This window comes from Urocampus carinirostris, chromosome 19 (assembly GCF_059441175.1).
Source record: "Urocampus carinirostris isolate Australia breed hairy pipefish chromosome 19, RoL_Ucar_1.0, whole genome shotgun sequence".
Lineage (NCBI taxonomy): Eukaryota > Metazoa > Chordata > Actinopteri > Syngnathiformes > Syngnathidae > Urocampus > Urocampus carinirostris.
In genome coordinates this window covers 19,544,160-19,571,604 of record NC_142367.1, presented here as the reverse complement: position 1 = coordinate 19,571,604, position 27,445 = coordinate 19,544,160, and the positions used below count along the sequence as shown (strand labels likewise).

The 27,445-nt window shown below is 38.4% G+C and overlaps 1 protein-coding gene and 1 long non-coding RNA gene across 2 annotated transcripts in view; one reads left to right on the top strand and one right to left on the bottom strand.

Annotated features, from left to right (window-relative positions):
- Positions 1-23,292, bottom strand: part of LOC148347628 (uncharacterized) — a 37,610-nt gene extending 14,318 nt beyond the window's left edge. Inside the window, exons 1-2 of the long non-coding RNA XR_015847855.1 lie at positions 23,227-23,292; positions 20,652-20,793 (exon numbers count right to left, since the gene is read on the bottom strand). This is a non-coding gene — a long non-coding RNA (uncharacterized LOC148347628). The remainder of the gene's footprint in view (positions 1-20,651; positions 20,794-23,226) is intronic.
- Positions 1-25,741, top strand: part of ntn2 (netrin 2) — a 74,524-nt gene extending 48,783 nt beyond the window's left edge. The window contains exons 3-7 of the mRNA XM_088323107.1: positions 490-678; positions 9,371-9,520; positions 14,824-14,877; positions 20,243-20,317; positions 21,835-25,741. Of these exons, the coding sequence (XP_088179233.1) occupies positions 490-678; positions 9,371-9,520; positions 14,824-14,877; positions 20,243-20,317; positions 21,835-22,208 (842 nt within the window). The 3' untranslated portion in view covers positions 22,209-25,741. The remainder of the gene's footprint in view (positions 1-489; positions 679-9,370; positions 9,521-14,823; positions 14,878-20,242; positions 20,318-21,834) is intronic.
- The last annotated feature ends 1,704 nt before the right edge of the window (positions 25,742-27,445 follow it).

Genomic DNA, 27,445 nt, shown 5'->3' with positions numbered 1-27,445 from the left:
CTCCGTTCCAACACCCTGAATATTTGGGCTCCGTTCCAACACCCTGAATGTTTACCTTGAATGTTTAACGTAAACATAGAGCTAACCCAGGCTAATCGTACGTTTGCGTTATCGTAGTCTTCCGTACGAAAGATTACGCTAACATGAACATGTAAAAATAAAAAAAAAGGGCTAAAACACTTGGTACACCTATATTAAAAGCGAAAGCAAAACGAAGCACGTCCGCACGCGATAACAGTTGGTCACGAAAAGAGCGATCTACACCCGTACGCCGCTCAGCATCGCACCCTAGCGTACGCACACACGCATTACCGGCATTCGAACTCGGATTTTTTGACCGAACAGTGAAACAAGAATTTCTCAAAATTTGTGGTCGGACTCCGATTTGTTCGAACTGAGAGGCGTTTGAAAACCGAGGTTCCACTGTACTATCAAATCCTCGACCGTGCATGCCACTGGCTGACTGTCAACCATGCTCATCTGTTGCAGCCTGCAACTGCAACCTGCACGCCCGCCGCTGCCGCTTCAACATGGAGTTGTACAAACTTTCTGGCAGGAAGAGCGGAGGCGTCTGCATGAACTGCCGCCACAACACAGCCGGCCGCCATTGCCACTATTGCAAGGAAGGCTTTTACCGGGACATGGCTCGGCCCATCACTCACCGCAGGGCTTGCAAGGGTAAGTCCTCACGTTATGCGGTGCCTTAACGCGGATTTGCTAGCGGTTGTAAGGAATTTGCAAAGAGCCTTAAGCGTTTCTTCGGCTGACAATCACAAATGGAGATATGAGACGTGGTCCTCCATGAGTTTTGTTGTTTATTGGCTGTTGACTGAAAACGCGTCATTCAAACCACCCAACTTGGGTCAAAAATGAACCATTCAACAGTTTTTTGGCGGAGGTTTAAAAAAAATCATGGTTTTGGTAGATTTTGTGGTTGTTTCAGCCTAAATGCTCTTCTTATTTTCAAGGTTTTTCGTACCATCCAGCCCAATTTTGGGGTTGTTTCCAATTTCAGCAAATGACTCAAGTTTTTGGGGGTTGTTTGTATTTTTTCAGAACAAAAAAACAACCTTTTGTGTTTTTTTTCTGCGTATTTTTTTCTATTTTTTGGAGTGGTTATGATTTGTTGTTTTGTTTTGTTGTATTTGTTTAAGTTTTTCAAAATAAGGATAGAGATAGTCAGACAGACAGACATTGCATTGGCAAATCGTTTTGTAAAATAAGTTTTGTTTTGCTAAACCTACTACATTTTTAAACCTAATCTTACAATAAATATTGTTTAATCCTTCGAATTAACTAAATGATAAAAGTATGCTTATTTTAAGTATTGTTTTTCCTATTTTGGTGTAGTTTATTTCCTAATTTTACAAGGATAAACATCCCTAAAATACGCAAAATTTATTTTGGTTGGTTGTTTTTGGTATTTACTCCATAGGACAAAAAATATAATGACACTGTTTTGGGCGCAGTGCAACAAAGTGACCCATTTTTAAGAGTGAAGAAATAAGATCTGGAGTACTGTTGTGTGGCTGGGATCTGTTATCCCAATCCCATATTGCTGCATGCAGAAACCGTCGTTCTGGCCGTGCCCAATAAGAAATGCATGGTTATTGCCACGATCCATTATTTCCGTTCGACAATTGCTTAGCGCAGGGGAAGGCAGAGCGCTTTTTTTTTCGAGTCTCCCTAAAATGGAATACACTGTTTAGGCTGCGATGCATTATCCCCTGTAGACGATCGATGAGAGCGCGGGGGGGCAAGAGACCAAATTTTTGTCATGCGTGGCAGCAGTTTTTCCATTCTTTCCAACTAAAATGAACAGCACCCTTGCGTCTGCGATCCATTATCACTGGTTGACTATTGCCTGCAAAGCTCGTTAAAAACAGGGGTGGAGGATATCACGGGGTCTTCTGGTCCCGATTAGCTATGATAAACAAGAGACTTATTTATTTTGACCCAACATATACCGTATTTTCCGCACTATATGGCGCACCATGTTATAAGGCGCACCTTCAATGAATGATATACAGTAAACCTCGGATAAGTCGGATCCAGATGGACCGGTCATTTTCATCCGACTTATCCGAGGATCCGACTTATCCGAGGTCGCAAAATTTCGAACTAAGAAGAAATTTAACTCTTAGATCATTTACCCTCTGCCTTTTAGCGGTCGGAGCTCTAAAATCTGTCGCACACATATCTTTTATCTTCTTCTTGCTTTTCAGAATGTCGCTCAAAGTTTGAGGGCTCATTCCAAACTTCGCCGCGATGTCTTTTTGCTTCATGTGCTGATTCTTTTCTTGGAATTCAATGATAGCGAGCTTTTCTTCATACGTTCTAGTCTTGAGACTCCTGCCTTTGGTTTTAGAACTTGAGGCCATCGCCACACCGTAGACCGCACAGACCGCAAGGAAGTCCAAAGAAATTCACACAAATTCAATTTGAATGCTAGCACTACTGTAATAAGAAACAATGGGATTATGATTACGAGGCTTTGTTCTATGACCGCGTGCTGTGATTGAGAGTGCTATCATTCAACACTGAGGAGGAGTTTGATGAATAGCCTCTGCCAATCACGGAACGCCACGTCACATCAAGAAATCTTCCCGGAAAATCTGGGAGGGGTGAAAATCTTCCCGGAAAATCTGTGAGGAGTGAAAATCTTCCCGGAAAATTCCATCGCTTACTGCCACTGGAGGCTGAAATTTAGAGCATTTGGGAGATGTCCTAGGCGACCTGATACCGATCCGACTTATCAGAGGCGAAAACCATTAAAAAGGGTCAATTGTACGGAAAAATCCATCCGACTTAGGCGAGGATCCGACTTATAAAATCCGACTTATGCGAGGTGTAATACTACAGAAAAGCCTAGAGAACAAACGTTCCACGCAATTTGTCCGACTTATCCGAGAATCCGACTTATGCGAGTCCGACTTATCCGAGGTTTACTGTATTTTAAAACTTATGCCATACATAAGACGCACCCCATTATAAGGCGCTATAAGTGCATGCTGGTTTAAGATCAGGTAATTGTGCAATTTTGTAATTGTAATCCTGTGCAGTCCTTCGAGACATTTTTGGGATTAAGGGCTATTTACGGTAAATAAATGTGACGACTTGACTACAGTAGAGAATGTAGTTACGTTATGCAACCTCTAGATGTTGCCACGCTCAAGGGAATGTCAACAAAACATTCAAAAAGGTCAAACTTTATTAACAAACAAGCTTTCCACAACTCCATTCACTCCCAAAATAAATAAACAGCCGTTTTATTATTTTCTCTGAGGTAAAGCATTTTCGTGACACATCTTTAACATCTTTGAACAACATCGACATATCATTTTATTTTTTGTCCATTTAGTCAACACGCAAAGAAAAAAAACGTCTGATACTGTTATTTTAAATGAAACGTTAGTGCAATCGCAATAAAGTGACACTCGTAATGTGCAAAAACAACGAGTGCAAAACGATAACATTAAAGCAATAACATAATAACTGTAAAATGTAAAACGTAAACACACAAGAGAAAAACAAAGATCACTCTATAAGCTCCTCATCGACGAATCCCTCGAATTCTTCTTCTGCTGTGTTCGAATTGACCATATCTCAGTGAATGGGCCATCCAACACGTCCGGTGTTTTTGTGCCAGCGCTGTTGCCTTCATACGTATAGTTATCGTACTGACACTTCTGCTTGCCGCTCTTTGTTGAACAACCCACTGTTCAAGTGTCTCCTCTAACTCTGGCCATCTTGCTTTATTGCCACGGAAACTTTGTTGAGTTTTCCTTACTTGGCGGAGCTTATCTTCATCCTTTCTCCACTTCCGTACCATCGATTCATTTAAGTTTAACTCTCTCGCTGCCGCTCTATTGCCGTGTTGTGCTGCGTGACTGATCGCTTTGAGTTTAAACTCGGCGTTGTACGCGTGTCTCTTAACAGGAGCCATTTTTTATACAAATGCACGTATGAAAGAGAATCTCGCTCTCTCTCTCTCTCTCTCTCTCTCTCTCTCGCTCTCTCTCTCTCTGTCAAACGTGACATTCTGAATAATTCTGCGTTTGTTTAAGGTAAATTGTGCTCTACATCTTCACCAGTCAAAACCCTGGATTCAGACAAATACTGTATTTGTTGAATATGAATTAAGCAGTTTAATGGGGTAGCCATTTTGCCACTTAGTAAACAAATACAACACGAGCCCCGGCAACTACCAATCGTTTAATATTTCCCAGTATGCACAGCGCGAAAAATGGAGTCGGCGGCTGTTTCTCGTAGTTGCGAGACCTTGCGAATTTAATATTGAGCCATATATAAGGCGCACTGTGTTATAAGGCGCATGGTCAGCTTTTGAAAAAAAATAAGACTTTTAGGTGCGCCTTATAGTGCTGAAAATACGGTAATTCTCACACAAACACACACCTCTTGGCAAAATAATTGTGTTTTATCAAAGCAACGTAATCAACAAGAAATTTAGCACTATTTCTGTTATACGTGCCAGATGTGATGGATATTAAACCACGCAATGCCCCTAAAACTGAACGTCTCGGTCTATGACTGATCACAGCAATACCCCAAACCCTTTGCCCCCCTACCCTCACTCCTAATTGAGTGTCAAGCCTTTGTCTTTTTCCAACAGTCGACCGTGTTTTAATCTCCCTTGTTGCCATATGTCTGGGTAAAATAGAGGTGAAAGGTGCGGCATGCTTAAGCGGGGCAAGTGTCACATCTGAAGTGGGACAATAAAATACAGGTGTTTGAAAAAAAGGGTGGGGGGCGGCGGGGCGAAGAGGCAGCATCTGTAACTAATCACACCAAATGAGCGTCTAAAACAGACGAGAGGGGCGGATAAACCTGCGATTGATTTCACTTTTGCGTCCGTCGCCAGAGTTCCTCCCAAAATTGTGGGATTGTTGACCAAAACCAACGGCACTGACGCATACAAGTGGGTTACGAAGTTTAAAAAAAATCTTATTTAATTCAATCCAAAGCCTTGAGAAGACCATTAAGGTTTTGTACGGATCGGTGCCGTGTTTTTGATGACCACAAGGACGTCGGATGAAAGACTTTCAAAGTCTGTGAAGAAACACCCTGACGATATAAACCACATTGGTTTCGAATAGCTGTAAGCGGGACCAGGGGGAAGTCTTGATTTATGCAATTCGAGACCACTGAGTGAAGCAACTCTTCAAGGCATTTGGATTTTTTGAAAATTGTCTCATTTCGTAATAGAGTTTTGTGGTGCAAAATCCTTCAGCTAATTGACAATTGTGTGGATATGCAGGCATTTAATCCGTCAATCAGTTTTTAAGAGAGGAAATGACCAGATGTCTTAAATTGGAATTGTATGCTTGGCTTTGTGCTATTTGGACTTTTTCAATTATCACATGATGTTGATTTTGCAGCGAGTGTGCTCAGTTTCATAATTTCAAAACTTCTTTTGTTTCTGGAGCATATAAATCATTCTGTTTCTGTCACATTGACCTAAACAGCCCTACTCGAAATAACATTGAAACGTAAGTATGGTCACCTCTCATAATTAATACAACCTAGTAATGAAATGATAGCATAGTAACAACACAGTAATAACAGGCAAATAACATGACAACAGATTTTTTTTAGAAATTAATGTCACATTGGTAGCCTTCACAGTACAAAGTAACAATTAAGTAGCTTTCAGTGGGAACTAGTTAGCCCACTAACAACAAGTGGGTCGTAAATGTATTTTTCGAATTAGTATATAATCTAAACATCTAATTTACTCAGAGCCCTTACACAAGGCTGTTTTATTGGTTGACAGAGCCAAATTTAACGCTGCTTCTGATAATTACAACCTGTTAATAACATAATAATGACGTAGTAACAACATATTATTAACATAGGTTTATATTTTAGAATGCATATAAAACTGGTAGCCCTTCACACTAATTAGTAACAAAAAGTACCTCTCAGAAAACGTTAGGTGACCCTGGTCATAAAGACAAGGGGCCTATGCTTCATTATGGGTAGAAAATACTTTGGGTCGACTTCCACTTAGAAGTCTTCAAAAGACAGGTGTCTTTCAAGGTTGTTTGAGAGTCTATTTGAGGTTTTTCTTGATTCCTACCAAAGCCCCAAGCACCGAATCACCGGGATGAAGTCATACAATCATACAGTTGACGAGAGCGCCATAATCCGGCCAATCACGTGAGACAAACATCGACAGAGCTGCAATCAGATAAACAAACGCCCGTTAACAGGACTACAACTCCCAACGCGGCGTCTGTCACAGCTGCAGTCACGCAGGCTTGAAAAGTCATCAACATCTGAGGACTTTTTACTGCTTCTTAACCGGCCCAAGCACACCCTCGACCCCCTTTTGCTCATAAAACTTCAGAAAAAGAAACTGTTGAGAAGAAAGGTGGGGGCAGAGATTGACACCAAAGCCCCCTCCTGCCCCAAATCCCTTACGACATGCTCATATTTGCCTACTTGTTTACTGAAAACGGTGGACAAAGACTATAAACTCCAGTGTTTTAACAACCCAGGTTTGTTTTGCTTAGGAGCTCTGCTCTCGATCATGCTCTCGTTCCATTCTGACTTGTTTGACTCGGGCAACAAGGATATTGGCGGGCCAAGACAGATCCCAAAAATGGTATTGTCCATTGAATTAAAGCAATCAGTTGGCACTCCTGGGATTTTTTTTTGTTTTTCAGACAGATACCCACTAATCATGGCTTTACTGAAAGTCTTTGACATTGTACACTTTGACATTGACAACTCTAATACTACTTAAAATGAGGCAAATAATCAGCCAGTGAGACATACTTTTTCTAGAACTTCTTTCATTCCTTATTAATTAATTAATGTCCGACTATTCAAATATTTGTATTTTAAAAATGAATGACCTTGACAGTATTACTTTTGTTTTTTTGTTTTTTTTTAAAGCAAAATAAGAGTGGAACCGTTTAAATTTAGGCTGAAAACACACTTCTATTCTATAGCTTATGAATGACTTATATTACCATGTTGACAATATCTGTGTATTATTGGTTATTGCAACATATGTTGCAGCCTGGTCATCCCGGAAGGAGGATTACATCATGTGCGGCCCATTCTCAAGGTTTCTTCATATTCCTCATGTTGAGGTTTTTGAGTTTTTCCTTGCCCTCATGTAGGTTTTAAATCAGGGGATAGTGTAATAATAGTCTGTGGTTTTCAATAATCCGTGGTCTGTGCAGCCCTTTGAGACTCCTTGTGATTAAGGGCTATGCAAATAATCATGACTTGATGAAAACAGAATATTCCGATAATTTTGCATATTTTAGGGATTGTTATCCGTGTAAGATAAGGGGAATAAATGACACCAAAATAAGAAAAAAAAATACTTAAAATACCCAGAGTTTTATCATTTAGTTAATTCCAAGGACTAAACAATAATATGTATAGGATTAGGGTTAAAAAATATAATATGGTAGAATGATCAAAATATACCTCATTTTAAAAAAGTATTCAACAGTGCAAATCATCTGTCTAGTTGTCTGTCTGTCTGTCTTTGTATGAAATACCTTTTTTAAGCATCGTAGAAGGGAAGCAACTGCTGTGAATTTGTAGTGACACTGCTTTTATAGATATAGTTTAAAATCACAAGCACCCCTTAAAGAACCTGCAGTACTCCTTGTTTCACTTATACCCCAAAAGAGTCGGCACAGACACCGGAATCATGCACCACCATATGCCACCATTTCTAACCCCAGGCCATCAAAGCTCGACCGTTCTGGGTGAGCCGGCCGGAACGGGGATTTAGCACGGTCGGCCAATTTAGGCCCGCTTGAACCACATGACACCTGCGAAAAGTGTCTTAAAGTGTTAATCCTTCCTGCCGGATCTTTCTTGGGTCAATTTCAGCCCTTTAGAAACTCTCCGGCAAACAGGTGAGCTGTGCTACGCTCTGGCAGCTCAAAAATGTCCGGCGCAAATAAACACATTCACACTCAGTCACGCATCAGAGAGAACGTGTTGGCTTCCAGGCTTTTTCCATGTTTGTGTTCCTTTCTTAATCAACTTGACTTTTATAACTGTCCAGCTAACTTGTAAAGTATTGTTTGGATTATTAAGAAAAGAGCAATCTGTTTTTGTCCTTGGCATACGATCCATTGGCTTGGATGCTGTAATGACTTAAAAATCCAATTGACAACAGGCAACTGATTTTTAAGTCCAATAGGCCAACGTGTATTTAATAACCCTTCAAACCAGAAAAATCTTATTGAGACTTTTGCTTGTTTATGTTGGCTTTTGCCAAGGATTTGCAACACTTTTCAAGAAGTGATGTGTCACCAGGCAGGCACCAGAACAAGCACTGTGGTGTCAAGTTACTTTTTTTGCATTCCTGGGCCTACGATGTTCTCATTTAATTTGCTCTTCTTTCAATATATTTTCTAATCCATGGAATCGCTTTAATTTAAGAGTATTCTAAAACAGTTGGGTTGAAAATAACCAGATCTGGGTCCAAAGTGAACCAATTCACTTCATTGGTTAATTCGACTTAATCATCCCTTACAGTTGGGATGTTAAATTAAAAAAAATAAACTGAATATGTTTTGTAAAATGGCTGCACAAAATGAAATTATCAGACTGAGATTATTTAAATTGTATTTATTATTATGAAGTACATTATCAATCTTCATAGCATATCTGTTTGTATTGCTGCATGTAAATATTTTATTGTGTGAAAAACATCAACAAAATAAAATTGTGTAAATTCTCAGGATATTTGTAAATTTTGTTGAATTATAAACAAAGAAAAATCGAGAGCGTGAGAGAGACAGATAGAGAGAAAGTGAGAAGGGGGGAGTTGGGAAGAGAGTGGGCGAGAGAGAGTTAAAGAAAAAGAGAGAGAGAGAGTGAGTTAGAGAGAGGGAGTTAAAAGAGAGGAAGAGATGGAGTAAGAAAGAGAGAGGAAGAGTTAGAGAGCGTGAGTTAGATAGAGAGAGTTAGGCAGAGTTAAAGAGAGTAGAGAGAGTTAGAGAGAGAGAGAGAGAGAGAATTTGCAATTTGTTTTTAAATCACTAATAATTGTTTAATCTGCTAGTTTTAAACTTTAGAATATTGTGATATGTGGTCTAAAACAACCCAGGGAATTGGACTAAATCAGTCCGAATTGTGGATTGACCATTTTTGGTCCAATTTGTATGGCATTAAGAAATCTCCTTAAAGTGCGAGTAAAACAGATCAAAAAGGTAAAACTGTGCAAAAGGATAAAAATGTGAAAAAAAACAATATGGGTTATTTTCAAGTGTTGTTGCTGTTGCTAGAAAACAAGCGTGGTAATGGCAACTGGTCCGTGTTTGAGTAACGAATCCTAATTTCATTATTCTGTGTTCCTCCCGCTCCCCAGCTTGCGACTGCCACCCGGTCGGAGCGGCGGGTAAGACGTGCAACCAAACCACAGGCCAATGCCCGTGCAAGGATGGCGTGACGGGCATCACCTGCAACCGATGCGCCAAGGGCTACCAGCAAAGTCGATCCCCCGTGGCACCCTGCATCAGTGAGTGAAGCGGGCACAAACTTAAAATGCTTCACTTTTCCAGGCTAATTGGATTTTCCTTGTTTCTATACTTAAACCCCCAGTGTGTAATATTTGACCACTAGATGGCACTGTATTGCCAACGAAACTGGTGATAAAAACAGAGCGTACACACAAGAAGCCAGACAAACGTAGCGGCGACTTTTAAGTAGGGGTTCCACTATGTAAAAGAAATACAAATTTATCGACCTATAATTTAAATAAAAATTACTATTGCTCATACTCCATGTATTTTTGCCTATTGTTAGGAATTAAATATTAAAATGTACCAATAACCAATTGTTCGAATTAGTTAACTGACTCCATTAACCAAACACAACCTACATTCACCTAACAATGCGCGCTCGTTTCTTGATGGAAAAATTAACAAGAGACCGGCATTTCCACACGAGGGCGGATTTAATTTCTTAAACAATTTAACTCCATCACATATATGCCCGAATTAGCCGAATTAGTGTCGCTCGAGTCTTCGTCAAGCCTCCTCTCTCGATCTTCTGCTTCCTCCTCGGCCCGGGTTTTTTCCGCAAGCTGGTGTGCTAGCTCCTCCCATGGGCGTGCCAATGAAAGCCCCCACGTGGGGTCCACCCCCTCGCCTCGATGTTTGATGAAACTCAAAACAACACCGAGCGTTTATCAAAACAATGCTTGACGTCCTTTGTCAGAGTCCTGTTATCAAAATTCCCCAGCCAAAACATTCCGAATTTAAAACAGCGTGACCTGAAGCACACTCAGTGAAAATCTTCATTGCACTCGATAAATGTAACTTATATTTAATCGTATAGAATCCTTTATAGTGAAATGTATAAAATCCTTCACTTTACATCCATTATCTGCACCGCTTATCCTCAGTAGGGTCGCGGGGGTACCGGAGCCCATCCCAGCCATCTTCGGGCAGTGGGCAATTGCACCCTGAACCGGTTGCCAGACAGTCGCAGGGCACACAGAGACGGACAACTCACTCACTCATACACGGGGCCAAATTATCTTTTTCTCTTCAGGAGATGCAAACACTTTAGTTTTACTTTGATGCTATTTTTTTTATATAGCTTAAAATCTCACATACCCCACAGAGGCCATCAAGTACCCCGAGGGGTACTCATACCAACATTTGAGGGCAACTGATCTAAAGCTTTCATCTTGAGTAGCCTAGAGTCAGTTTAGAGCTCCTGATCTGCCAAACCAAAATACACGTTTTTTGCAGGATGCGGAAAATGCCGGGATAATTTCATAAGGGCAACACCAAAACATATGTGAAAATGTGTGCCAAACAGATGCCGAGTGCCGATAAAGCAAAACAGGATCGTGGTAGAGCTCTCCAACATAATCCGTGCATAATGTTCTTCCATCGTTTCCTAAAAGAACCACCGCCAAAAAAAAGGGGAATTTCCTGGCCAATGCCTTTCAGAAAGGCGGGTAGGATTAACCAGGCACACGAACCCGCGCCGCACGGTGCCACACAGTGCCACGCGGTGCCACATGGCGCCAGTTTGATTCTGTCGCGGCACAGCCACGGAGCAGATGGCCAGCAAAAAGAACCACGGTCACGGATGGTTGACCCCGCTTTCAGTGTCGCTGAACCATCCAGGGACCAAACAGGAACCGTGTGTTTGCATAAATTGAGCTACAGTAGGCTTAATGACAATTTGGGGTAGGACAATACGGCCTCATGGGGGTATCTTCGGTTCTGTTGAGCCTAAAGCATTTTAAGCAGCTAATTAGTATGTTTGATGGCAGGATCCCTGATCCTAAAATCCTCTCATTCTAAGCCACAATATGTACTTGAATCAAAGAAGCCCCTGTGATGAATTCTTAATTTAGTAGACACTCAAAATAAGGAGAGAAGACAACACTGGATTTGAACTTGCAAGAAGAACAGGATACAGAACAAACCTCAGGCAAACCTGTTATAAAAGCCCTCTCAAGAGCCCTTATTTTTAATCAAATTTTCTAGGTCACAAGCAAGATCCACTCTAATAGGTGTGGAAATCAAAGAACAGCAACATGATTGGCCGATAGTGACAAACATTGCATGACCAACAGGGAGGTATAATAGTCAAAATAACAAACTGGCATCCTGTGAAATGTCTTTTGCAATCTTGAAAACAGAATAAACGTATCACTCTGATAACCGACCCTCCTCAAAACAACATACAATCGCATCCATTCAAGTGTCATCGCCATTCTTAAAGGGACACTTTGTAATATTTGACCACTAGATGTTGCTGTATAAAATAGTGTAACAGAAACTGAGTGAGACAAAGCAAAAGGAAGAATTCAAACTACGGAGACTCAGGGTGACCAAACCGCATTATTTTTATTTTCATTTTTTGGAGTATTTGGGGGTACCCTTAGGAACAAGATGGCGGACAATCATGCCAGCTCCCAGAGTGAGACCCATAATACGTAAAATGATTACAAGTTGCTCGACCTATGAGTATTTTTCTTAATGCACATATTATTTTTAATAGAATCCATCCATCCATCCATTATCTGCACTGCTTATCATCAGTAGGGTCGCGGGGGGTGCTTGAGACCATCCCATCTATCTTCGGGCAGTGGGCAGGGGACACCCTGAACTGGTTGCCAGCCGGTCGCAGGGCATTCAAAGACAGACGACTCACTCGCTCATTCACACCTAGGGACAATTTGGACCGGACAATTATTTTAATAGAATCAATAATTAAAAAAAGATTCCACGAATTAAGTTTTTTACCACCAGGAGGCGCTGAATAATAAACAATTACTCACGCTTTGGAAAGAGGCTTAAGATTGGAAGAGGTTCAAGTTGCATATAAATAGCAATTTGTTGGTGAATATGCATTTTTTTCTTATGTCAGGTCATTTTAGATTCATTTTGAGGTACATATAGGGGAAAAAACTGCTATGTAAGCAATATTGTCTTCTAATCTTCGTCGAATATCATTCTTGGAAAAAAAAATCAAATTTACTACCATCTGCTTTATTAGGAAATGTTAAATACTTATGTATGTTAAAAATGAGAAAAAATATGTTTGAAATTAGAAAAAATAAGAATTTGTTTATTTTTGCTCTGTGTGTATTTTGATAATTACTTTTTTAGGAAAATTTAAAAATAATTACTTAAAATATTTGTTACTTATTTTGAATGAAATTAGAAAAAAACTGTATTTAGAATAAGCAAGGTTACTTATTTTAAAGTCTTTCTATTTAACCGGGAGGCAGAGTAATATGACGCGCGTGGTCATGGTTTGCTTAAATTGTAGGATGAAAATGGTGAAAGTAAGAAAGGGACTGTTTCAAATACAACCCCAATGCTGACAAAAACTCTGAAGAACATGAAAAAGATTTGAGTTTCTTAGAGGGTATGCTAAGAATTTTATATACTTGCACACGCAACAAAAGGAGCAGCAATGATGATTTCAGGCAGAAGATGGCGCCAGAAAGTAGAATATTTTTAAAGTTACATACAGCAACTTGAATGAATGAATGAATGAAAACTTTATTTCGAACATAAAAATAAAATCAGGACAAAAACAATGAGTCAACAACGAAATAATGTCACACAACATGTTCGAAAAGGGGTAGTCAGAAGCAGATGCTTATTTTTCCTACCCCTTTATCTTCCCTATTAAATAAATTTTATAGATAGCTCCTCTTGTGTCTAATACAACAAAATCTAATGGATATACTTATTACATAGGTCAGATATCAATAATTATAATAGTTACAATAATCACATATTTTATACACTAATCTTCGCAATACCCATCCCTCAACGTCATAATGCGCATAATGTCACTGCGGCACCAGTGATAATATCAATAAAAATAAACACAATACTTATAACAGTTCTGATGTGATAATAGCACAATAACAACAAGTTAGCCATAGTTTGAAGTGCAGTATTTCCAGTCTCCCTCATATCCCATTTTCTTCATCTCTGTATTTCGCCAGTAATGCTTTTTTGTATTTAAATTTGAACACATGGATATTTGGACATTGTTTGATTTCATTTTGCAAATTATTCCAAAGTCTGACTCCACACACAGACACACACATACTTCTCCTGGTAGTTCTCACCTTTGGGATTTTGAATTCACCACAGCCCCTCAAGTTATAATTTCCCTCTTTCCGAGTGAATAATCTTTGTATGTTTTCTGGCACTATGTTTTTGTTGACCTTAAATAACAGTTGTGAAGTGAAAATTTTTATTAAATCATCCAATTTCAATAAATTGGACTGCATGAATAAAATATTGGTATGATCCCGATATCCTACCCTGTGTATGGTTCTTATTGCACGTTTTTGAAGGATAAAAAGGGGCTGTAGTGAACTTTTGTAATTATTGCCCCAGACTTCTGCACCATATGTTAAATATGGCAGAACGAGAGAACAATATAATAAATACAATGCATTATAATGTAAAAGAACTTTGGTTTTATTAATTATTGAAATGCTTTTAGATACCTTTGTTTGTATGTGTCTGATGTGTGTTTTCCAACTTAATTTATTGTCTATTATGACCCCTAAAAACTTAATTTCTGATACAATGTCTATTGTGACACCATCCATTTTTACTTCTAAATCTTGATTTACCTTACGATTACCAAAGAATATTACTTTGGTTTTATTTAAATTTAAAGATAATTTATTTATATCCATCCATACTTTTAGGTTAATTAGTTCACGATTAATACAGGTTACCAAATCCATATAGTTATCATTTGAATAGAAAATGTTAGTGTCGTCTGCAAATACTACTATTTTCAATAGTTTTGAAACATTAAAAATATCGTTAATATATAAATTAAATAGCTTTGGTCCCAGGATAGAACCCTGTGGTACTCCACAACAGATGTCCAAATATTCAGATGAAAACTCTCCCATTTTTACATATCGCTTCCTCCCCGTCAAATAACTTTGAATCCATTTCAAAGCCACTCCCCTGATGCCATATCTTTCCAGTTTTTTTATTAGTATATTATGATTAATGGTATCAAATGCTTTTTTTAAGTCAATAAATACCCCGACTGCGTATCTCTTCTTTTCTATACTGTGGGTGATTTCTTCTTGACGCAATCGTTATCCTTTATAACGCGTTAGTCCCAACACTCTTCATTACGCAACAATCTCAAAATAGTCTTAAAAATCCTTCGGGGGTGTACTCAATTACACTTTTAGTGCCATTGACGGCTATTGGCGTCAAAGCCGAGTTTTTATAGGGTGGACAGCTTCACAGATTTAAGTTCTGGCGCAGAACTAACCATTTTTCTTGTCTGTTTCAGAGATCCCCGTGGTCAACCCCACAGCTATGGTGAGCAGCACCGAGGAGCCGGCAGGTTGGTGTTCACCCATTCCCACAAGAACAAAAACGTTTTTAGTTTCTTTTTTCATATTTCTGACTCCTACTCAAAGGTGTGGAATGAATATTAATGGAGGGTGGGGCGCCTCTTTTTTGAAGTGTTTTTGGCACGGGTGAATTTTTTCCCCCCGCATTTGTCTCGAAATCCTCAAGGTTTCCGCCAACTTTCCTCGACCTCGAGGTGCTCCAAGTACGGCCGCAAATATGGCCACAAGGCCGTCCGAAAGGCGGTGGCGAAGGCGATTGGTTGCAGATAAAGTGGAAGGAAGCGTTTTCAGACATGAAAAGACTTTTGGCGAGTGGCTCGGAAGGAAATTAGTTCAGTCCCACCCTTGAATCCCCCTCATTCTCTGCTCAATTACCCATATTTTTTTCTTCTTTGATTTATGTGGATTCGGAAATGTTAATGATTTATTGGGCGTTCGTTTTTTTTGAACGCAGCATATCCTTCAAATATAAGACAACTTGGATTTTCACTGTTTCTGTTCTTAAAGCCCCAGTGTCTAATATTTGACCACTGATCCGGGCGATCGTTCGTAAATTGAATGTGTTTGTAACTTCGTTACTTCAGTGCTATAATTCTAATGGAATGTATGTTTAAGGTTTATATAAGTATGTTTAAGGCTTGTATAAGTAACCTGTACTGTTTTTTACTAAAAAAATAAACATTTCACAAAATAATATGCTCTACAAAGATAAATAAAGTTAAGTTTAACTTACTTTTGGAAGATGAGCTTCAATAGTTCCTCCTCTGTGGTACAAAGTGGCTGAAAAAAACAATCCGACCATTTTCTCAACCGCATCAAGCTTTCTTATTCCACTTTCATTTCAAAAGAAACGGCTCGCCCCTTCTTTACACTTTACACCAACCACATTGAATGAATGCACGAGATATTAAACAGTAAAAGTGAAGTTTTTAGCGCGCTGGGTATACAGTATAGAATGTTTGCACACAACCTAAGAAGAGTACGGGGATTTCTTCTTTGGGATGGATGCTGGGTGACCTCTAACAGCGCCACACACCGGTAGCGGCGGAAAGAAGCACTACGGTACTGTCCTGTACTCGGAAAAAGGTGCACACAATACAAAATCCAACTTACAGCAATGTCCGGATATTTTCGACATCCCGAAAAAATGTTTGTACCTCCCGTTTTACGTAACTCGAATGTTCGTAAGTAGGTGAGTGTCTGTACTCAGAAATGTATAGCAGGCTGAATTAAATCCAAAGGACCCGGTCCAGCAACTGCTCATTTTAGGGATAATGTTTCTTATTATACTCGATAAATAAGTTAAAATATAGCAAAACAATAACAACTTTACTTAAAATGAGTTAAGTATGATTGTTTTGTTATTTTCCACCATCAAACATTTAAAACTTTTGCAAATTTGCTGCCAGCATGCAATAATTTTCCGAACATTCCTTCTATGAAAAATCTGCAGGAGTTCTCTCAATCCTTAAACTTGACTGTCCAAAACTGCTTGTTTGTGTGGAAGGGGGCGGAGGATGCAATTTGTCCTTGTCTGTCGAAAAAAGGCTTTGAGGAGCCTTAAGCCAATTGTGCTTGTTTTCATTGGGCTGCTCTTTTGGGTCAGTGGGCGATTGTTTTTTTAGGGAGAGCTTTTCCAGGTGAAAAGTGGCTCCTCATGGGAAAATGCTCTCCTGCCAACATTTCGCCGGCAGTTCCTCGGGGCCGAGCGCGGTATAGGTGGCATTAAACAAGAGGGAACATGCACATATTCGGCGTGGGCTCTAATGAAATCCATGCACATCTCATACAAATGCATGCCTGTCAAAGTTGCATGCGCACGTTTGTGATAATGAGCTGCATATGAAACCACAAACTCACCTCTTATGAAAAGAGCTTTTCAACCTTTTTGCTTTTTTAAGGTACTGTGGGTAATTTTTAGATATAATTTATTTCAGTGGTTGTCAAACTGGTGAACTAATTTTTTTTAAATATGACTTGTTTTGTACACAGACGTTCCCTACTTACGAACATTCGAGTTACGAAAAATGTTAGATACGAAAAAAAAAGTTGAAAAATACTTGAACATTGCTGTAAAGTTGGATTTTGTATTGTGCACCCTTTTCCGAGTACAGGACAAAAACAAAACAAAAATCCGCTTCCTAGCTCGTGTGTAAACATTCTATACTGTATCTCCAGTGCGCTAAGATCTTTGACATTTTGATTGTTTAATATCTCGTGCATCCATTCAATATGGTTGGTGTAAAGTGTAAAGAAGAGGCGAGCGGTTTCTTTTAAAATGAAATTGGAATAAGAAAGCTTGATGCAGTTGAGAAAATGGTTGGATTGTTTTTTTCCTACCACGGAGGAGGAACTATTGAAGCTCATCTTCCAAAAGTAAGTTGAACTTAACTTTATTGATCTTTACAGAGCATATTATTTTATGAAATGTTTACTTTTTAGTATAAAAAAAGGTTAATTATAAAAACCTTAAACATACAAAATATCGCACTGAATCAACTTGCGAAAGAATTCAACTTACAAATGATCGTCTGGAATCTATCTTGTTCGTAAGTAGGGGCAGCGTCTGTAATCATAATCTGAAAGTCTTTATTAATATAAATGTAGACATTGGCTTATTTTATATTTTTTTATATGAATTAATCAAATAAAATAATGAAAAATGGCAAAATTATATGATAAATAATAGAAGATGTTTTGCCAGCCATCTTTACAAATATGCGAATCTTGGTCTGATCCACATTCCTGATATGATCACACTCGTCTGTTTTTAATACTTCATATGATCCCCCCTCCGTTTACATTTTCCTTACCATGCAACAATTTAAATTTTGATGAAAATCTAAACATACAGAACAATTTACCGTTGTTTCCACACCATAAGGTGGACGTGTGTGCACGGACTTAATACTACTACGATGATTAAAAATGGAAAAACATTTAAAAAGTTAAGTATTGCGGGAGTATATCACAATTGCATACAACTGTATACGATTGCATAACATTGGATGTCATGGGAATTCAGCTAAGATTGTAGAGTGTGCCAGATCCTATTCACTAGTCCAGTAGAGATGCAAACAACACATGAAAAGGCATTAGGTCTTATCTTATTATCACACTATTTCTAGTCAGGGTACCAGATTGTTGATATTATTATTTGTGCGGGCCGTGAGAATATTGCCAGACAACTAATTTGTTGTACAGCCAAAGCCATTATGAAGCACATTCTGAACTGAATAACAATAAGGGCATAGTGGGAAGTAAATCGGTCATTCTGAACTGAACGAAGAGCTTAAAATGTATTCGAAACTTTTGCCAATTTAAATGCTTGATACTGTGACTAAAAATATTAATCGTTAGGCAATTGTAAACCACCATCCATATCTCTAGCAGTCCCGCGTTTAGGAATGCTCTGACCATTGCTTTCCGGTTGGAGCACTGTTGCTACCATTCATATGCAAATGGAGTCTGTATTAATTGATCGATGACTGCCCAAATAAGGTAATGGATTTCCAATTTTGTCCGCTGTAAGGCACACAGAACTATAAGATTTCTGGCCAATTTTTTGGGGGGGTACGCCTCATAGTCCAGAAAATAAAGTACAGTACATGCGCATTCTCACAAGCTTGCCTGCAGGCTTTCCGTGGGAAATCAAATTGCTATAAGAAATTTGGCGGCGAGAGAACATTCCCATCCTGGATTTACAAGGTTGTTTTTTTTTAACACGTATGTAGCCGATGGGTGGTCCGGGCTTGAGGCGGGCGGCCAAAGCCCCCTCGCACCATCCGAGCGTGACCTGCTTCCACCTTGTTCTGTTTTTTCTCAGCAAACTAGAAAACACGTCAGGCTTAACACTTTGAGTCCTCTGCTGTGTCTCACCTGCCATGTCCCGCCGCTTGCCGTGCCAGCTTCATACCTTGGTGTCATATGTTGTGTTTTTCTTGCTGCTACACAAATTTGAATATCTCGTGTGTTGGGAAATATATTTTGACTGTTATATATTAAGGCGGGGGTGGGCAAACTGCAGCCCGCAGACGTTTAGAGCTATACAGTGCCTTGCAAAAGTATAGGCCCCCCCCAAAACCTTTTGACACATTGCCATATTTAAAAAGAAATATTACAGAAACTAAGAACTTTGTCACAATGTTCTGATTTTCTGACAGTCTTGAATATTTTCAGGCAAGTACCTTTCAAGATTTTTTAGGAAGGAGTACTAAAAATCTATATTTTGTATTTATATTTCTAGGTTTTATGTATTTATTTATATTACTTATTTATTTGTATTATATTACATTTGTATTCATTATATTTATGTTATTTGGATACAAAAATATATAAAACACACAAAACTCTGTAAAATTAAGAAAATGTGGCGTATAATTGTGCACCTTATAACTAACGTTTAAATTTCAGGATTTATTTTTAAAGTTTTGGGTTAAAATCATATACATACATATATATACATTATACATACATATACATACATACATATATATACATACATATATATACATACATATATATACATACATATATATACATACATACATATACATACATATATATACATACATATATATACATACATACATATACATACATATATATACATACATACATATACATACATACATATATATACATACATATATATATATATATATTATTAGATATTATTTATTTATATATATATATTATATCTTATATTAATTAAGGTATTTCTTTTTTTGGGAAATCAAAAGTCTTAGAAGATATTTTTTGTTATACTACAAATTATTATTTTTTTTAAATTGCTAACAAAATTCACCAAAATAGGTATGCGATTTTAAAATGTTCTTTTTTGTGGTTAAAAACTGGCAACATACATCAAAATTGTGCCACTGGTGCAAAGTGCTGCAGTGAGGCTTTTACTTAGAACAAGAAAGTTTGGTCACATGTGCCGCCCCAAAGTTTCTTCACTTTCCGCATGCTGGGGTTTTTGAGTTTTTCCTTGCCCTCATGTAGGTCTCAGATCAGGAGTTCATGTCATGGTGGTCTGTGCAGCCCTTTAAGACTTTTTGTGATCAAGGGCTACACAAAAATATGATTTGACGATCAATGCAAAAAATGCTTATTTAGTTTACTGTAATTTCTACTTATTTTATTTTACCTTTTTTCTTTACTAAAATTTGTCAAATTTTCTGCCAACAAAGCAGGATTTATTTTACATTGTATAAATAATACCACCATTACATGTCCTCAAAGTAAATATTTGTTTTAACAACCGAAATAATTAAATTCACCAAAGTTGTAAGGGTTCAACTGGCAGTTTTTGTTTTTGTATGCCGTTTTAATGTTAAATATCTTTGTTTGTAGACTGTGAGTCCTACTGCAAACCGGTAAAAGGCAACTTGAAGATCAATATGAAGAAATATTGCAAAAAGGATTTTGGTAAGTGTTGCTAGTAACATTGCTTAAAGTATTCAACACATGGATCAAGATTGATACATATTTGTAAATTAATAACTTATGTTATTACTGTGTTTTTACTATGTTATTACTATGCTGATACTGAATTGTTACCATTAGGTATAGGGCAAAAAACGTCTGTTCTATAAAACAAATTCTAAATGAAAAACAGTAATTAGTTAGTTTTAAGTTCCTTCATTTAAAAAGTAATTTCTTTACCCCCCAGATTACTGACATTTAAAAGAAGCGCATTGAAGCTGACTGCTTTGAAATAGCCGAGTAATGAAAGATATAGAAAAAAAACGTGTACACCAACCTGTGAGAGCAATAAAACCTTCATATTTCTTGGCTTGTAAAATCTTGAGGGCTTTCAGTTGAAAACGTAGCCGAGACACCCCATATCCATTTTGTCTCTTGGCTTCAAACCGCTCAAAGAGTTTCTCCTCCATTTCTGGGTACTGTACAAAACATTATACTTTCTTATTTTCTTATAAATTTACAAATAAAAAGACCAAAATTAAGAACTCTAATACGGTATATTCTGTGCTCACGTTTGCTCCATTTATTTCGTTATTCCTAAATAACACACACCCCCCTGCCCCGCATATATAAACTGACCTCCTGATTTCAGTATTTTATATTGTAGTTGTAAATCTGGCTTGCACGCAATATATATGGTAAGGAGAATATCTCCAAAAAGATAAATTGTAATCTGTTTTTGACGGAGCCCCTGTAACTGTATTTAGCTGTACTTTGTAGGTAAAAATAAACACGCACACCGATTTGCAAATTGCTGGAGGATTGAGTGTTGTGTGTTAAATGGTGAACGAAGGAGTATTTAGAGAACACTTTAATTAATGGTCTACGTTTAATATGTAACAGACTAATATATGAGAGGCCATTTGAGAAGTAGATCATACCCACTCTCACATGTGAGATTATACTCTCACATGTGCGCGACTATACTCTAATACAGACAGTCATACCCATGCACAAACAGTAATAAACTGTTTCATTAACACCACTACACTCTCTCACACATACTATAATACTCTCATATATATATATAAAAATGTGTGTAAAAGTAGTAGTGTGCATGAAAGTATATTACTATGTATGAGAGAGATTATTACTGTTCGTACATGGCATGACTGTGTATTTATGAGAGTATAGTTGGGCATGTGTGAAAGTATTATGTTATGTGTGAGGGACAGTATAATTTACTTCTCAAACAGCCTCTCATAGTAATGCACCATGTTGTAAGGACAGTTATGCTACAACATTTCATCAATAACACATTACAGTACTAGGTACCAAGAAAAGCAATTGTGTTCCAGGGACGCTTTCCTTTGTAATGTGTTAGCCTGAACACTACCCATCACTGCTTAGCTATTTTGGGCTCTTTGAGTGTTTTTTGGGGGGTAAAAACATAAACCTAACAGAAACCCCTAGATTTAACAGGACTGCTGACCCAAGTCTGTGTTTGAATGTATCCTCAGCTGTCCAAGTGAACGTGCTGGACATGGAGACGGTGGGCGACTGGGCCAAGTTTTCCGTTAACGTCATGTCGGTGTACAAGAGTCGCGGTGAGCCCCTGAAACGTGGCGACAACATCCTGTGGGTTCACATGAAGGACCTGGCCTGCAAGTGCCCCAAGATCCAGATGAGCAAGCGCTTCCTGGTCATGGGTGGAAGCGAAGGCGGTGCCGGCCCAGGAGTCGGGCCCGGCGGAGGGACCTCCAACCCCGGGGCGGAACGTGTGGGGCTCCTGGCCGATAAGAACAGCCTGGTCATCCAGTGGAGGGACATTTGGACGAGACGGCTGAGGAAGTTCCAGCGCAAAGAGAAGAAGGGGAAGTGCGGCAAGGCGTGATGGGAAAACCTTGGCGTCAACCCGCGGGATTACCAAGACTGCATGTACCCGACTCATTTCAAGGACCGCATTTTGTGTATATTGTATAATTATTTTCCTTTGTATTTTTACAAGATTTGTCTTTGTGATGTCCCATCCTTTCCTATCCTAAGGTTGGCCTTCAAAAGGAACCGTTAAAAAGGGTACAAAAGCAAACAAGATGGAGTTCCCGCTCTCGGTGACAACGTTTTCTCCATTTTCAGACCACTTATTACTTCAAAAACTCTTCGCGAAGGATTTTTTTTCAGGCAATAGGACATTTTGTCTGCTACCGGCCATTAGCAGGAGCTTCTTTGACGGCAGATTTGGGGAATTTTCACAACAAACTTTCTGGGGCCACCATACTCGACTCATGATTTGACATTCCATGAAGATCAAAGGATTTAGCTGTAACCCTGGCAACCTGTTGTTGTTTCAGAACATTACTCAGCGAAAGTCTTAAATATGGAGGATGAAAAAATGCCAAATATAAAAACCAAAATAATATATGTAAGTCAAAATAAAATGTGGTGTAGAAATATAATGGCTGCCACGCTTAGGACCGCCCCCTCATTTGAATAACATGACACAGTTCTTCCACGAAAGAAAGGTGAGTGTACAGTATTTTCCTTTGTGGATTTGTATTTGTTTATTTTTGTATTTATTTCTACTTTTTGATTTTTTTTCACCCTTCTTTGTTATATTTTTTATTACATTATTTTTTATTTTTAGTTCTTTTAATTTGAATTTCTATTTTCACTTTTAATTATGCATTTATTTAGTTTTTTATCTTAACTTTTTGTATTTAATTCTTACTTATTTTCTTTAAGATTTTTCAAAGGGACAGTGCATATTATTTAGCACCCCCTACCAATAGAAATAATTCATTTAAACAAATATATAGTCATTTAAATGATAATTTCATATAAACATGCATTTTCACTCATACTCATACTTGTTGGCCAAGAAATTTGCATTCATTTTACATAAGTGGCCTCACCCAGAGAGAGATGACATAACTGTCCACCATCTTGCTGCTACGGGTGCCAGGAAAACCAAAAAGCTCTGCAAGAAAATGAGAAGAAAAATGGTGCAATTTGGTCACTTTGAGTCACCACAGTTGCTTGCGTTTTAGTTCTCAGTTCCACACAATACAGTGACATCACTTTGGGCATTTTTCGTCCTCCATACTTAATCTGATTCGTAACCGAGGTGTCATGTGACTGGCAGCCAGAAGCGAGTGCTGTCTATTTAGTCTGAATGAACGAGCCCGGAACGTATCCAAGCGTTGGTCGGGAGCTGTGCCCCATTATGACACAAGACGATCGCGTTTCTTTCGTGGTTTGTGCCACCGTCGCTAACATCAAAAACTGATCTCCCTTGTAATCCGTTGCCAAGCGAGCACTGTAGGGTTTTAAAGCTAATTGAGAGAGGGCAGGAGAAAAAACATCTGTTTTTATTCATTGAAGACGCTACAAGGAATGGTAAAAGATAAACAAAACGTTCCAATGTTATTTTGTGTGGTGCTAGTATAGCGAAGAGCGCGCTGACAGGCATGTCTTAAAGGTTAGCAGTTGTTTGGCTGCGGCCAAGGCTGCTTGTTTAGCTTGTCCCGCGTCCAAAAGACTCTTTCCCTGCTTCGTATCAGACGAGCCCCCAACAAACTCTCCCTAAACCGTTTTTGCGTTTCGGTTAAGTGACAGCACGAGTCGAGACTGCCAAATCGCCTCAGTGGCGCACTGTTAGCGCTTAAGGAATGTACGTTGAACTGTGAAGGACTCGCTCTAATGTATTACATTGTCCAATGACTCTCCATACGTTTTTGCTCCCCCCCAAAAACGAATGAAACCAAAATAACTTCTTGTCAAAAGTCGGAGACATTATAGCATCGTGACCCCAAACTGAGGTCTTTTTTGCATTGAATTAGCATGCTAGTAAAAGGGTTTTTTGGACCTGGATTTGTCACTTTTGGAGCCCGATGACAACCACAGTAGATCACCAAAAAGGAAATTGTTTCATTTTAATGAATGATAGTAGTTTTTCTTGTGTCTTCCTATACTCTAATTCTTTTGTTGCCTTATGGTAATTGGTATATATCCACCTTGCACCGGGATGGGATGATAAGACATTTTAAACCAGCAAAGCCAGCTAAAAGTCTTGTTGATGCTAATTTGTTGAGATTTAATAAATCTATTCATTATAAATTATTCCCATATTGGTAAAATAAATACATATATGTACAGAATATTGATATTGATTTTAGGTTTTGAGATTTTTTTCATTAATCCCACTTTCATTCGTGTAAATGAATTAATAAATAAATGTCAAACAATTCTAAATGCAAACATTTTGAATCCTTAAAGAAAATGGTAAGACACCCAAAAAGAGCCTTTTAGGGTTTTTTGTTGTTTTTTTTTCAGAAAGGTAGATCCCCCCCAAAAAATGAAATAATCGATTCATGGTTTTATGACTCAATTGGATAATATAAAGGAGAACTAAAAAAAAAACAAAAAAAAACAACCCTTCAGCTATGTTAGTATTTGTTAACGCAATATACAGTTTGCGCACTTGTGTCAAAACAACAAGGCACTCTAAAGCATTTACCCTGCCTGATGAACATATTTTCACAATGCCTTAAAAAAATGGAAAAAAAAATATCCATTACTAAAATATACGCCAGTTTGGTGGCTGGGTGGATTCTTTAACCACTAGAGTCATAGGGGCACTATTTCCTGTGGTGTGTCTTGGGCAATTACAGCCAGGAGGCGCCTATCCATCCCCAGGTCAAATATGCCAGTTTTCCAGAAGAAAAAAACAGGCAATACAGTAGTTAAAATTTTGAAATGATGACGACTATTCCCTACTGTGATATTTGTATTTTAGACAAACAAAAACAAAGACAATTCCTACATTTTAGTCACTTTTGGAGGTTCCATTGTACGTGAGGATAAGAGTACGCCACATGTTTTCTCGTCTTTTCAGCAAGCCCGTAGGGAGAGTCATCCCGTTGTTTTATGTGACGGTGGCCCGGAGTCTTAGCGCTCGCTTTTTATTACTGTGAGTGATGTGTGTGTCTAATTATTCCACGCAACTCAACAAATGGTGTGCACATCGGGCGTTGTGTTCTCAAACCTCCCCCCTCTTGTCATGCCCTAAATATGCAGGTTGCATCACGTTCTGCTTCACCTTATGACTCGTACAACCGACCCGATGATGTGACGCCGATGTCGAGAAACAGAAAAAATGTGTTTTCGGTCATCCCAGCCCGGAGATTTGTTTCAGATGGTACGCGGAATGTTATCCCTTGCAAATACTCGACGACACGCGCGCTATTGTGAATAAACTGGCTGCGTAACGATGACTAAGGATGTGGATTCCCAAACTGGGACTTGACCCTGCCTCTTTCTGTTACACGAAACCCCTGGAGTATACCCAAGTTTTTTGTTTTTTCCTTGAGGCAATGAACCACTGACTTTTTCATCTAACTGATACAAAAATAAATTATTAGTTAACGAGCTGTGTGCCGTGTCGATGATCTGTCTTGTTGATGGATTGGGAATTAAGATGTCGGAAACTGGGCACGGAATTGTTGGGAATGAGGTTAAAAAATAAACTCCTATGGTAACCCAACACTCTAATCAAAGTCGGGCCTGAAAGCAGGAAGTTGTTTTTTCTTTCTTATCCCCCTTGTATTTCACTCTGTCACCTACAGGTTCCCCGCTCCCCGAATTCCCGATTTCTATCCAAACAAAAGTCCTCATCTTGCTTGAAAAGGACCATTTATCATTCACCCCCCGCCCGTACCCTCTGGCTAAAGCTACCAAGTGGTGTCTGGATGTTTGTAGATCTTCACCATCAAACAAATCCATCTTGGACGTCCTGTCTTCAATCTAGTTGTTGTCTTAAGTTCTATTACCGGACGACTTAATGGACAGTGCTTTACGGTCGGATTAGGAAGTTGGTGATGGGAACAGATCCTTGGAGATTGGGTAAACCGGACATGCAGGCAGTCAGTATTATACCTAGTCAGGGAGAAGGACATTAAAGTAATGTTTTTTTGCAGCAAACTTTGATAAGGAATTCAATTGGGTCTTAAAATTGTTATAATTAACTGTTCCCAAATATGCTAAATTTCATTAGGTTTTAAACACATGGACCTATTTGAGTAAATAAGGCTTTAAAATCATCGAAAGCCATGTTCTTCCTGCTCTAGACAAGTCAAGTCACATTTATTTGTGTAGCCCTTAATTACAAAAATGTCTCAAAGGACTGCACAGGATTACAATTACACCATCGCCTGATCTTAAACCAACATGCTAATGTATGTTAGCTTCAAAATTGGTTAATTCTGCCATTAGATTTTATTTTTTATGTTAACCACACAGTTGTCAGAGTGATTCATACAAAACTCAATATATGATTAGTCTAAAATATAACCACCTATATGTATGTCCAAATGACCGGTTGTCTTTGTTTTTTAAGTCAGGACTTTGCTTCCATTGAAGCTAGTCTACTTCCTGCTTTTCCCTCAAAGGATTGTGGGAACTGTTTTACCAAACGAAAGGTGAGCTCCTTTCGGTCTATTGTTAGTTTTTCCCAATTTTACAATATGTGCTAACGACACGGACAGCTTGACAGATATGGAACAAAGATTGGCTTTTGCTCGGTCTAAATACTGTTTGGGATAGCATTTAGCTTTAGCAATTGTACCCCACACACATCTATCGTGTCATGTAAGAGACGATCAACTAGCGATGTGCGAAAATGTGTTGCATTGGGCAGGTTTTTAGTTTGCAGCTAACTTGCTAGCTGAAGTGTAAACTGTTTTCTCGTGAATATGGGAATTATGTTATTCAGAAAAATGAATTTGTAGAATGTATTGAGGCCTTTATACCAGCTACTTTTTGCTTGCTAAATAGAGCATAGGTATCTATAATAACATTAAAAAAGGAAATTTGTTTAAACAGGTTTTGGACATACTACGAATATTTAGCTGTGTGGTAATAATTAAGCTGAAATATTTTTTAAACTAATGTCACAGCCTATCATAAGTTATGATTGTATAATTTCTTCATTCAGAACTTCTTCATTTAATTTGCTGTCATTATATAACTTCAGTTGTGGTTCATTTTATAGACAGAAGTGGCCTTATGAGCCATTATTATATCACCGTGCTTATTTGAGTGGAATTCACAATGAGAGACAGGAAACTTTAATTT